The sequence below is a fragment of the Crocuta crocuta genome, unplaced genomic scaffold, assembly GCF_008692635.1.
Source record: "Crocuta crocuta isolate KB4526 unplaced genomic scaffold, BGI_CrCroc_1.0 scaffold139, whole genome shotgun sequence".
NCBI classification, from domain to species: Eukaryota; Metazoa; Chordata; class Mammalia; order Carnivora; family Hyaenidae; genus Crocuta; species Crocuta crocuta.
In genome coordinates, this window is record NW_027533258.1 from 7,918,103 (window position 1) to 7,931,494 (window position 13,392).

At 48.8% G+C, this 13,392-nt stretch overlaps 1 protein-coding gene across 1 annotated transcript in view; it reads left to right on the top strand.

The window, feature by feature from the left end:
* Positions 1-13,392, top strand: part of LOC144217062 (myosin-13) — a 66,646-nt gene that overhangs the window by 27,269 nt on the left and 25,985 nt on the right. The window contains exons 14-20 of the mRNA XM_077746533.1: positions 1,738-1,856; positions 3,530-3,679; positions 3,795-3,965; positions 5,134-5,443; positions 7,418-7,491; positions 7,587-7,674; positions 12,480-12,597. Of these exons, the coding sequence (XP_077602659.1) occupies positions 1,738-1,856; positions 3,530-3,679; positions 3,795-3,965; positions 5,134-5,443; positions 7,418-7,491; positions 7,587-7,674; positions 12,480-12,597 (1,030 nt within the window). The remainder of the gene's footprint in view (positions 1-1,737; positions 1,857-3,529; positions 3,680-3,794; positions 3,966-5,133; positions 5,444-7,417; positions 7,492-7,586; positions 7,675-12,479; positions 12,598-13,392) is intronic.

Sequence of the window (13,392 nt, forward strand, 5' to 3'; positions counted from 1 at the left end):
CGCTTCCTGCCTCATCTCTCTCCTGCTGTGTCTTCCGAGCTCTGTTAAGTAAAAGGCTGGTTCATCTCCAATAACCCCTACCCGCTGTCGCATTCCCCGCACTGCGGGAAGCAGTGTATCCCGATAATACAGGGAGCAGAGCAGTAGCCTTGAAAGAATGACCAGGAAAATACACGTGACTGTATCACTGCCCATAAAGCCTCACCTGATTAGGCTGGGGTTGCCCAGGAGAGTCTCTCTTCCTTTACGAACTCCAAGTCCACTGACGGCAGACCTCTTCACAAGAGTGACAGCCCGTAGCGCATTCCACACACAGGTGGAGGGGATTGTGTGGGGAACATCCACCAGGGGTGCCAGTCCTGGGGCCTTTCTTGGAATCCAGCCTCTGGCAGTGGTGCGAGATGAGCGTGAGGAGAGAGATCGTTTAGAGCAGGAAGTAGGGGGTAATCAAAGAAGGCTTCCTGGGGGAGGAAGGCACTGATATGGAGCTTGAAGGATGAGTAGGATTCTGAAAGGTGTTGTTGGAGGGAAAGGACAGTCTGGGCAGAGGAAACGTGGTGGTCAAGGGGACAGGAGAAGGGATGTGATGGCAATAAACGGAGTGGTCACTTTGGCTACAGAAGAGGATGTGTGCAATTGTAAGACTTGGAAAATGAAAAGTAGTTATTTTGGCCTCAGTTTGCCAAGGCCTTGAATGCCGAGATAAATGGCTTAGCATGCGTACAATAGACACAAGCAACCACAGATGCACCACGTAGGAGGGGAGCTTCGTGTGACTTAACCGAGTAAAAAGGAAGCAAAAGCAAAATGTGAACATCAGGGAGCCCAAAGTCTTCACCACTGTACTATTCCAAGCAATGGAGATCCAGCTATTTTGAAGGTGACGTGAACAGTATTCGATGCCTGTCTGACCACAGGCGTGTCAGGGATGCAAAGGAAAGATATGACCACCCCAAGCTTTCAAGTTTAAGTGGCTAGAACCATAACTATACCATCCGCCTAAGTGGACAAAGCGGGAAAAAACATCCATTTGGCCTCTTATTAAATACTTAACAAATACTGTCCTGGATTTTTATCAGCTCGTCTCCTGAGCCAGCGATAAGGTGGTGGTCCGAGCCAAGTAGGGGCTGTGTGTAGGGGAGCACCATTCCGTGACCTTCTCCATGAGCTCAGGGCAGGCAGCGCAGTCAATGCCCAGGCCCACTGAACTCCCAGTGAACTGTGTGCAGTCGCCAGTACCCAACTGCTTTTGACCCTCTTCCAACACACGAAGGTTGGCAAAGTTTTACTTCTCTCTCAGCTGTGAGCTTGCATGAGGAAGTGCTCAGCACACATGTCCAAACAGTGCCTCCTCAAGCCATCCACCATTTTGCTGAATTACCAGACTCCAGTATTACTATGTAACTCTATCTTTTTTTTAATGCTTATTATTTATTTTTGAGAGAGAGTGCGAGCGGGGGAGAGGCAGAGAGACAGAAGGAGACACAGAATCCAAAGCAGGCTTGAACCCACGAGCTGTGAGTGCGCAGCCTGCTTGGGATTCTCTCTCCCTAATCTCTCTGCCCCTTCCCCACTAGCTTATCCTCTCTCTCTCTCTCTCTCTCTCTCTCTCTCTCTCAAAATAAATAAACATTTAAACAGAAACACACAAAAGCAAAAGGATTGTAGGAAACTTTCCGGGGGGGACCCCATCAGCAGCTGCCATCTTCCTGTGACACTGTCTCCCTCTCCCTCCAGTCGCTGACAAAGCCGGATACCTGATGGGCCTGAACTCCGCAGAAATGCTCAAGGGCCTGTGCTGCCCAAGGGTGAAGGTTGGGAACGAGTATGTCACCAAAGGACAAAATGTCCAGCAGGTAACGGAGACGCTCTGAGTTCAGCTGACTCACTTATGTTGCTATTTTAACCATCATCTTAGGGGCGCCCGGGGGGCTCAGTCGGTTAAGTGTCCGACTTCGGCTCAGGTCGGATCTCATGGTTCGTGGGTTCGAGCCCCGCATTGGGCTCTGTGCTGACAGCTCGGAGCCTGGAGCTGCTTCCAATTCTGTGTCTGCCTCTCTCCCTCTCTCTCTCTCTCTCTCTCTGTCTCTCTGCCCCTCCCCCTCTCGTGTTCTGTTTGTCTCTCTCTATCAAAAATAAATGTTAAGCGTCATCTTAGAGCTCTCTCAATTGAAGATATCAGAAATAGGGGCGCCTGGGGGGCTCAGTCGGTTAAGCGTCCGACTTCTGCTCAGGTCGGGATCTCGCGGTTCATGAGTTCAAGCCCCGGTCGGGCTCTGTGCTGACAGCTCGGAGCCTGGAGCCTGTTTCATATTCCGTGTCTCCCTCTCTCTCTGACCCTCTCCTTCTCATGCTGTCTCTCTCTCTCTCTCTCAGAAATAAATAAAACATCAAAAAAAAAAAAAAAGAAGATATCGGAAATAGATATGCAATTGGCTTCAGCCTGATGGGGAATTTCATTCTTACGCCCCAGGCGTAGCTAGCTCAAGGAATGTAAATCCGGGAGTGCCCTTGGGCACCATGAGGGCCTGGAGCCAGGAGCCGAAGGGTCCTCTGGAGACCGGCAGCCCCTGTGAAGCTCCTTCCTGGGGCTCCAGGGATGTCTTTGCTCTCCTCTCCCGTGTCCTCACCAAGCAGAAAAGCCCTCTCCACCCCTCCTACTCACGGCCACCTCCTAGGTCCCAAGGTGATTGGAAGACTGAGACTAAGACCAGTGTCTTTGATCCCAATTCCAAATTCCCAGGAGACACTCTGTATAACCCAACTTGGATCCGATGTCCCCTTGTGGCTCAATCACGTGCAGTCAGGGCCTAGAGTCACGTATCATAACCACGGTTATGAGAAAGCTATCTTTGTAAACGGGATGGTTCTCAGAGAAAGGGGAATATCCTAAGGTAGCAAACACTTTAAGAAATATTTAGTGGTGGGGGGAGGGCGCCTGGGGGGCTCAGTCGGTTAAGTGTCCGACTTCAGCTCAGGTCATGATCTCACGGTTCGTGGGTTCGAGCCCCGCGTCGGGCTCTGTGCTGACAGCTCAGAGCCTGGAGTCTGTTTCAGATTCTGTGTCTCCCTCTCTCTCTGCCCCTCCCCTGCTTGTGCTCTGTCTCTGTCTCTCAAGAATGAATAAACGTTTAAAAAAAATGTTTTTAATATTTAATAGGGACACCTGGGTGGCACAGTTGGTTAAGGATCCGACTCTTGATCCTGGCTCTGATCATGATCTCATGGTTCGTGAGTTCGAGCCTGGCAGTGTGCTGTGCACTGATGGTGCAGAGCCTGCTTGCGATTCTGTCTCTCTTTCTCTCTGTCCCTCCCTGACTTGTGCGAGCTCGCTCACTCTCTCTCTCTCAAAAATAAATAAGTAAACAAACAAACTTTAAAAAAAATACACTTAATATTAGGTTGGACTCTATGGAATTGCCAATCTCCAACAGCTTTTGACTGTGAAGATGCCATCAGGTTCATGCTTCAACTTAATACAACCTTATAAACATGAATCTGAGGAGTGAGTGAGTGATCTTTCTTCAAGGTGTACAACGCGGTGGGCGCTCTGGCCAAGGCCGTCTACGAGAAGATGTTCCTGTGGATGGTCACCCGCATCAACCAGCAGCTGGACACCAAGCAGCCCAGGCAGTACTTCATCGGGGTCCTGGACATCGCCGGCTTTGAGATCTTTGACGTGAGTCGGTGGAATCAACGGCCTGGTTAAGGCCCTTGCACTTCGTGTCTGCTCTGCGGAACTCCCACTGGGCTTTCCGAACTCACTCGAGCTCTTTGGTGTTCGCAACCCCTAGTTCAACAGCCTGGAGCAGCTGTGCATCAACTTCACCAACGAGAAGCTGCAGCAGTTCTTCAACCACCACATGTTCGTGCTGGAGCAGGAGGAATATAAGAAAGAGGGCATCGAGTGGGAGTTCATCGACTTCGGGATGGACCTGGCTGCCTGCATCGAGCTCATCGAGAAGGTAGAGAAACCGAGGTGCTCCCCGGTGGACCCCTCCTTGGTGGGGACCACCATCTCTTTGCTGTTACTCTTCCCTGCTAATTGAATGGTGACCCTAACCCTACTCTCCCAGCCTTCAGAGAGCTGAATCCCCTTGCACAGGAAGAGACAGTATTTGGAAAGCATGTGTAATTCAGACACCGTAAGGGGTACATGGGTGGTTAAGATCCAAGGGCTCCGTTCTCCCCAAGAATGTGAGGAGGTCTTGGAACCATGTTATTATAAAAATAGCAGAGGACATTAACTTAAAAAAAAAAAAAAAAAGAGAGGGGTTCCCCTGGAAGGCTTAGCCGATTGAGCTTCTGACTCTTGATTTTGGCTCAGGTCACAATCTCATAGTTCATAAGTTTGAGCCCCAAATCAGGTTCTGCACTGACAGTGTGGAGCCTGCCTGGGATTCTTTCTCTCCCTCTCTCTGCCCCTCCCCAACTTCCATTGTCTCTCTCAAAATAAATAAATCTTAATAAAAAGGCAGGGGTGGGGGGCGGCGACTGGGTGGCTCAGTTGGTTGAGCATCTGACTTCAGCTCAGATCATGATCTCACAGTTCATAGGTTTGAGCCCTGCTCTGACAGCTCAGAGCCTGGAGCTGCTTCAAATTCTGTTTCCCACTCTCTCTGCCCCTCTCCCACTTATGCTCTGTCTCTCTCTGCCTCTCAAAAATAAATAAATGTTTAAAAGTTTTTAATAAAAAAATACATTTAAAAAAAGGGAATTCCTGTAGCATCTTGAGCACTGTCATGTTGGAATGAGTTTATCTTTCTAAAGTGGCTACTGAGGTGTCCAAACATTATAGTCTAAGCATAACTCAAAGTATTTTATGTCTGGGTACATAACTTTACTCTTCTGGGGGTAAACCAATCACTAAAAGTGAGCTACTTTTATAATAAATACATACAGTCTCTCTCCGTGCTCTCTTGTTTAACAAGTGTTCGTTAAGCACGTACTATGTGGCTAGCGCTATTCTGTTACCGCATCTTGCTCTCCCAGCGCTTACCTTGCATGGCTCTTCGCCACAAAGCAGGTAAAGAGATTTTGCACCAAAGAAATTGTGTTTGGCTCCTGCAGTCAATGGAGTCATGAAAACGTCCTGTGACATAAATGCTGACAGGTGGTTCCTTCTCCTTTCAGCCCATGGGCATCTTCTCCATCCTGGAGGAGGAGTGCATGTTCCCCAAGGCCACGGACACCTCCTTCAAGAACAAGCTGTATGACCAGCACCTGGGCAAGTCTGCCAACTTCCAGAAGCCCAAGGCGGTCAAGGGCAGGGCGGAGGCGCACTTCTCGCTGGTGCACTACGCGGGCACCGTGGACTACAACATTGCCGGCTGGCTGGACAAGAACAAGGACCCGCTGAACGACACCGTGGTCGGGCTGTACCAGAAGTCCTCGCTTAAGCTGCTGTCCTTCCTTTTCTCCAACTACGCCGGTGCAGAAGCAGGTGAAAGCCTCCCCCGCCGCTGTGCGGAAAGCTCTGTGTCATTGCTTATGACCCAAAGCTGCTCTGGAAAAACCAGTAGGCAGCCGTGAGCTTCAGACTGAGCTGCGTGCATCTGTCTGCCTCTGATCTCTAATTTTCTTTCTCCTAATCTTCCTCTTCCTTAAGAGATTGAGTGCTATGGAGGTACACTGGGCCTCTCAGGGAACAAAATAGCCAATAGCACCTTTGTTTATTTTTGAGAGAGAGAGACAGAGTGTGAGCAGGCAAGGGCAGAGAGAGAGAGGGATGCACAGAATCCGAAGCAGGCCCCATGTTCTGAGCTGTCAGCACAGAGCCCAACGTGGGGCTCGAACTCACAAACCATGAGATCATGACCTGAGCTGAACTCCAGCGTTTAACCGACTGAGCCACCCAAGCACCCGCCAATACCACACCTTTTAACAGCTTTTCAAAATTGAGAAGATGGGGCCCGCTGGCTCATTGGAGGAGCTTGTGACTCTTGAGCTTGGGATCATGAGTTCAAGCCCCACGTTGGGTGTAGAGATTATTTAAATAAATAAACACTTTCTTTAAAAAATTGAGGTACAATTCATGCACCATACAGTCTACTCTTTGGAAAATCCAATGGTTTTTAGTATATTTACAGGGTGTGCAACCATCCGCGCCATCTCAATCGAGAACGTTTTCATCAATCGCTTCACCAGGTCCCAGCAACTGGAAATCTACTTTCTGTCTTTCTGTGTCTACAGATTTGCCTATTCTGGCCATTTCATGTAAATGGAGTCAGACACTATATTGTCTTCGTGTAGAAGAATGGTTTCAGGGTTGGTCTGTGTCATGGCATGTATCAGTACTTCACTTCTTTTTATTTTTTTGACTTTATTTATTTAATTTGAGAAAGAGAATGAGCAAAGGAGGGACAGAGAGAGAGGGATTGAGAATCCCAAGCAGGCTCTGCACTGCCCACGCAGAGCCTGATGCAGGGCTCAAACCCACCAACTATGACCTGATCGAAGTCAAGAGTCAGAGGCTTAACCGACCGATCCACCCAGGCACCCCACATGGGTAGATCTTGAGGGAATAATGCCAAGTGAGATAAGTCAGACAGAGAAAAACAAATCCTGTACGATGTCACTTATATGTGGATTCTAAAAAAAAAAAAAAATCAAACTCATGGAAACAGAGATCAGACTTGTGGTTGTCAGAGGTGGGGGTGAGAGGTAGGGAAATTGGGTGAAGGTATCAAAAGGTACAAACTTCCTGTTATGAGATAAATAAGTTCTAGGACATAATATGAAAAATTCAGTTATAAGATAAATAACTTCTGGGATGCAATGTACTGTGTGCTGACTATAGTTAGCAATACCGTATTGCATATTTAAACTTTTTTATTCTTTATTTATTTTTGAGAGAGAGAGTACGAGTTGGGAAGGAACAGAGAGAGAGGGAGACACAGAATCCAAAGCAGGCTCCAGGTTCCCAGCTGTCAGCACAGAGCCCGATGCAGGGCTCGAACCCACGAACCGTGAGATCATGACCTGAGCCAAAGTTGGACGCTTAACCAACTGAGCCATCCAGGCGTCCATGTATTATATATTTAAAAGTTGCTAAGAGGGGCACCTGGGTGGCTCAGTTGAGCAACTGACTTCTGCTTAGGTCATGATCTCATGGTCCGTGAGTTCGAGCCCCACATTGGACTTTGTGCTGACAGCTCGGACCCTGGAGCTGCTTCAGATTCTGTCTCCCTCTCTCTCTGCCCCTCCCCTCTCACACTCTGTCTTTGTCTCTCTCTCTCTCTCAAAAATAAAGATTAAAAAATTTTTAATATATATATGTACATGTATCAAGTCATTTTGTCCTACACCTGAAAGTTACACAATGTTATATGTCAATTGTATCTCAATAAAACTGGGGGGGGGGGGCCACCCCTGTGTCCTCAGGGCTGCACCTGACACACCTTCTGTGTCCCTCCAGGTGACTCCGGGGGAAGTAAGAAGGGCGGGAAGAAGAAGGGCTCCTCTTTCCAGACTGTGTCCGCTGTGTTCAGGGTTTGTATTCTGGCCAGTTCCACATTCTCTTGTTTCTCTGCCCAGTGAAATGGCATTTGCTAAGTTCAGGGTGCTTGCTCTGATTTGTGTCCCAGGAAAATTTAAACAAACTGATGACCAATTTAAGGAGCACCCACCCTCACTTTGTGCGATGCCTGATTCCCAACGAGACCAAGACTCCTGGTGAGTAGGAATCCATCGGAACAGGACTCCCCGAAATGTGTGCAGACTTCTGCATGCGTGCACGTGTGTGTGTTTCCCTCCAGGAAAGCGTTATATAGTCTTTATGACTTCTCAACGGCGTCCACAAAGTAAGACTGCCAGATTTAGCAAATAAAAATACCATTCGAAATTAGGTTCGAATTTCACAGAAACAACGAAAAATTTCTCAGTGTAAGTATGACCCACGCCATATGTGGGATACACTTACACGAAAAAATGATTTACAGTATCTGAAATTCAAATTCAGCTTGGCGTCCTATATTGTGTCTGGCAACCCCCCCTCTGAGGTTAGATCCTAAGTAGCGTATGTACGTATAGAGGTGCATTGGATCCATGACTTTCATTAAGGTTCTCCCAAGCTCTGTGGCTCCCTTTCCCCAAAGATGCCCACTGCGCGTTGGGTGTTTTACAGTTAAAACAGCAGCAATAACACATGTTTTCTGAGCCTCTATTGTATGCAGCTACTTCATCACTTCTATTGCTTACTGTCTGCATTTTACAGATGGGAAAACTGAGAACTGTAGATCTAAAAAGCTGTGTAGTACAGTAGACCCTTCACCGTCGCTCAAGCCCAGATCCACATTCTTTTTTTTTTTTAATGTTTTATTTATTTCTAGGAGAGAGAGAGAGACAGCGTGAGCAGGGGAGAGTCAGAGAGAGAGGGAGTCACAGACTGAAACAGGCTCCAGCCTCTGAGCTGGCAGTCAGCACAGAGCCCGACGCGGGGCTCGAACCCACGAACCGCGAGATCATGACCTAAGCGAAAGTCGGACGCTTAACTGACTAAGCCACCCAGGCGCCCCAGATCCACAAACATTCTTAGAGTATAGGTGTGGCTTAGGCTCATTGGTCACAGACGGAAGGGCACAAGCTGTGGCTCCGAGGCAGCCTGCTTAGAGCCGAGATGTCTGTCGCAAACATGAGTGAGTGTCCTGCCTCAGCAGCGTGTCAAGTGACCAGAGGCATTCGAAGCCTAGAGAAGGAAGTCCCAGCTTCACCGGTTACTGCCCATGGGAAACTTAGCTGAGCACTTCAGCTTTCTGGGCTATAAAACGAGGATCAAAGTGGCATTTTATTCATGCATTCACTTAGTTAGCTATTCATTTATTTAATGAGTGCTTGTAAACTTTGTAAATAGTAATTCATTTAACTGCCTCAGGGGCGCCAGGGTGGCTCAGTTGGTTAAGTGTCTGACTCTTGGGGTTTTGGCTCTGGTGATGATCTCACAGTTTGTGGGGTTGAGCCCTGCCTCAGGCTCTGCAGTAACAGTGGGATTCTCTCTCTCTCCCTCTCTCTCTCTCTCTGTACCTCCCCTGCTCATAGGCGCTCTCTCTCAAGATAAATAAAGTTAAAAAAAATAATAACCTGGGGCTCAGTCGATTAAGCATTCGACTTTGGCTCAGATCACGATCTCGCTTTTTGTGGCTTCGAGCCCGCGTCGGGCTCTGTGCTGACAGCTCAGAGCCTGGAGCCTGCTTCCAATTCTGTGTCTCCCTCTCTCTCTGCACCTCCCCCACCCCCGCTCACACTCTCTCTCTCAAAAATAAGTTAAACATTAAAAAAATTGGTTAAAGAAAATAATAACCTGCCTTAGAGGGTTGCAGTGAGGATTTGATGTCGAGCATTTTAACCGGGACCATGCACACTGTGAAGAGTCAGTGCATGTCAGCTGTCAGTCATAACAGTAACAATTGTTATTAGTATCATAATTATGAGAAGACTTATGATGATAATATTACGTATGATAATCATAAGAGCAATAATAACACTGGGGAAATAATTTTATTATTATATTGATAATTATATTGATTGCTATATTAATGATCGCATTGTATTATTCTTACCATATCTATTATTATTATACTGTAAGCCAGACATTTTATTTCTTTATTGTTATTTTTTCAATGTTTGTTTATTTATTTTGAGAGAGAGAGAACACGAGCAGGGAGGGGCAGAGACGGAGAGGGAGAGAGAGAATCCCAAGCCTGCTCCACACTGTCAGCACAGAGCCTGACGTGGGGCTCCATCCCAAAACCGTGAGACCATGACCTGAGTCGAAACCAAGAGTTGGACACTTAACCGCCTGAGCCACCCCAACGCCCCCAAGCCAGACATTTTAATTCTCTAAACAGTGAAGCCTACTATGTGTAATAGAATTCATCTTCCATGAAAGTCTAAGTCAAAGGCAAAACCAGCTACCGCGCTGTTTGGGACCCACATGGTTTGTGCACGCCACACACCCCCAGTGTGCCCATCACACAGCCCATTTCTCCCCCAGGGTTAGAAAAGGGCTGCTTCCTTGGTTAAACATCAGACAAAATTGTTGGCTTATGTGTGTGATGTCATGTCATAAAGAAAGTTGAGTTCCATTGTTGGTGTTTTGTGAGCACATTTGCACAAATCAAACATGGATGGCATGACTTATCCATAAGGCACACACCTGTAAATATCAAGTGACAGGGGTAGGTTGCCCCTTGCTGGCTGCAGCCTATGCCTCTGGGGGCCCCCCAGGGTGTCTGGGAATCCACTAGTTTACTTTTTCTCTTGGAGAGTAAATCGGGAGGAAATCTCCATCTCTTCCTCTCCATTTGGCTTCTTCTTTGCTCTGGCAGTTCTCTGTTTTCATTCCCATTTCTGAGAATAGACTAAGACCATACCATAGACATGCATACTGATAGACTAATAGACTATTAGGCTAATAGACTAATACATGTAATAGAATGCATATTATACATATACATATATGTATAGTATATGTATTGTATGTATGTATGTATATAATACATATATAATGAATAGACTCTAGACATACAAGAGCCTGGATGATGCTTTGAAAAGCACCTAGTGGGGCCTCTTCATTTTCTAGAAGAGGGGATTGGGACTGTGGGAGATTTAAATGCTGCTGCGGGGTGTCCAGAGCCGGGACTGGACCCACGGTCCCTGATCAAGCCACAAACTGCTTCTCCCACTCACAGGCATGCTTGGTGCATTGTAGCGGCTCTCGCAAGGGGATCAAGGGGAACATCTGGGGAGGAATGGGTGGCAAGAAGGGTGAGCAGATAGGATCGGCTAGTGTGGATCATCTCAGCGGACCCCAGGGTGTGGGGGCTGCCCTGGGTGGTCCCCGGCCTGAGTGTGAAAGCCTGATAAGGCACTGGCTGGGGGCACACAGGGTTTGGGTTGGTTGGCATGGGTGTGAGATGGGTGCTCATGGGGGAGCAGCTGGTCATCCTAGGAGCCGGCTAGCTCTGGGAAGGGCAGCCTCTCAGGGTCTCAGTGTAAGAAACATGATTCACACGATTGCCCACAGAGCTCAGATGGCAGGGAAAGGCGTGAGATGAGGTGATGAATGAGGAGTAGAGAGCAAATTCTTTAGCAACAGTAACACGAGAAAGATAAAGCAATAGCTCGGGGGACTTCTTAGACATTTTGCACGTGGGTCAGGGCAAAGAGGATTCTTCTTGTGGGCCTTCCAGAGACAGTCTCCGCCTGGGTTGGAGGGGCACAGGGAGAGCCCTGTGAGAAGTCAACCCTATTCTGAGCCTGCGGCAAAAGCAGGGGCCCCTGAGGAGGAAGGGTCCAGGCTCAGCTCTGCAACTACCAGGCAGGGCCCTTACCTGTCCAGGAAGTGGGGGCACAGAAAGTCCAAGTTCACATAGCTTAGCGAACAGCACAGCCAGCATCTGAGCCCCTCAGAATCCTCATCTGGGAAATACCAGGACCTGGACCAGGTGAGCCCTAAGCTTCACTCACCTGAGAGCTCCTCTGAGTGTCTGATACAGTTCTCCTTGGCCTCAACCACTCCTTCCTCGTGAGAATCACTGTCCAGTAGAACCTTCTGGAATGATGAAAATGTTCATGTCTGCGCTGTCCAGTATGGCAGCCACTGGGTACATGACATGAGGCTCACACAGCTGAGAAAATGAACTTGCTGTTTTATCGAATTTAAATAACCACACACGGCCAGAAAGTATTGTATCAGACAGCACAGATCTAGCAGAACCTTGAAAATTGCATAAATGAACAGTCCTCTCTCTACCCAGCAATGAGGAAAATGCATGGGCCTTCTAGAAGTTTCCAGAAGGTTCATTAAAGACAACTTTAGCCCACCCCCTCCCCAGCAACTTAAGGAACCCACAAGGAAAAGCCATTATACAGCCACAATACTGTGGCTCCTAACTGCTCACACAGCCCCAGTATAGAATTTTCTCAGTCCCTGTTTGATTGGTGCCTGACCCAAGAGCATCCCCAATGAGGGGCTTCTTCCTATGGCCCCTCTTCTTCCACCCAGCTTCTGTGGTCCCCTTTCCTTTCCAGAGCTCATGCTCTGCTTTCAACTCCCTGTACCCTCTACCACAGCTGTCCTCTCTTTCTCTGTCCCTGTAAAGGCACAGCCTTCAGAGTCTTACATCCTTGTCCTTGAGTAGGGAAGGGCATCTCAAGTTCTCCAGTAGGAAGTCCAAGGGGTACCCACACCCATTCTGCCCTCCCTTGGAGCCTAGCTACCGACTCAAGGCTAAAGATCAGTATTTTGTCCTTTGTCCCATAGTAATGGGGTGCTTGAGTGTCCCCAGGAGGTTGAGATTCTTTCCACTGTGAGACTGTAGGTAGGCTCCAGCCACTCCCAACCCCTCCGCCTTAGAGCTGGCACTGACTCCTTCCACTCGAGTCTGGGTGTGCTGGTGTGTTTCATGGTGGCCAGACCATCAAAGACGATGAGAAAGCCGCTGACATACCCCCCCACCCCCGGGACTTTCTCCCCCCAGGCGTGATGGACCACTACCTGGTCATACACCAACTGCGCTGTAACGGGGTCCTCGAGGGCATCCGGATTTGCCGGAAAGGATTCCCCAGCCGGATCCTCTATGCTGACTTTAAACAGCGGTAGGTCACCTGACTTTGCCTCTGTCTCCTTTTGAGGGCACTTTGTGCGTTCCCCGAAGGCGCTCCTTGGGCTGGGTGTTGGGTGAGCTCTGTCTTCAGCTGGAGGATGATCTAATCCCAAAGCGAGGGGGGGTATCCCCGAATGGTCGCACGGTCCGAGCCCCACCCCTCCAGACCAGGGTTTCTCAACTTCTGCACTACTGGCATCTGGGGCTAGATAATCCTTCGTTGTCGGGGCCGCCCTGTGTGTTGGATTTTAGTGGCATCGCTGGTCTCTACCTATAGTGTTGGTAGCAAAGCACACCCCACCCAAACTGTGACAATCAAGTGTCTGCAGACATCCCCAGATGTCCCCTGGGCATGGGTGGGGGCGGAGAGGGAGGATAAATCGTCCCCAGTTGAGTCCCACTGCCCCAGACCAGCACTCTCTTCCCAGCTGCCATCCGGGCCCACAGGTCAAGTCCAGGCCTTGTCTGGAGCAGAGGAAGGGAGGGGACGCTCCAGAGGTAGGAGGCCCACAGGTCTGCAAGTCACAGTTGATTTCAACTGTTCTCTTACGTCAAATAAGAACCATTTCCCCTGAAAGCAAATGCCCAGCTGTATACCCGGCGAGGGGTCAGTTTCTCTCTCCTGCCACAGCTCGTTGTCTAGAATCGACCCCTCGATTCCCCCTCTGCCAGACTAGCTGTACGATATTCCATTTCCTCCTAAGGCCGGAGCAGGAAGTTTCTAGAAGGCCTAGTCTTAGGTATACGGCAGGCCCTATCTCAAGCATGGGGTCTTTCTTGGGGATTG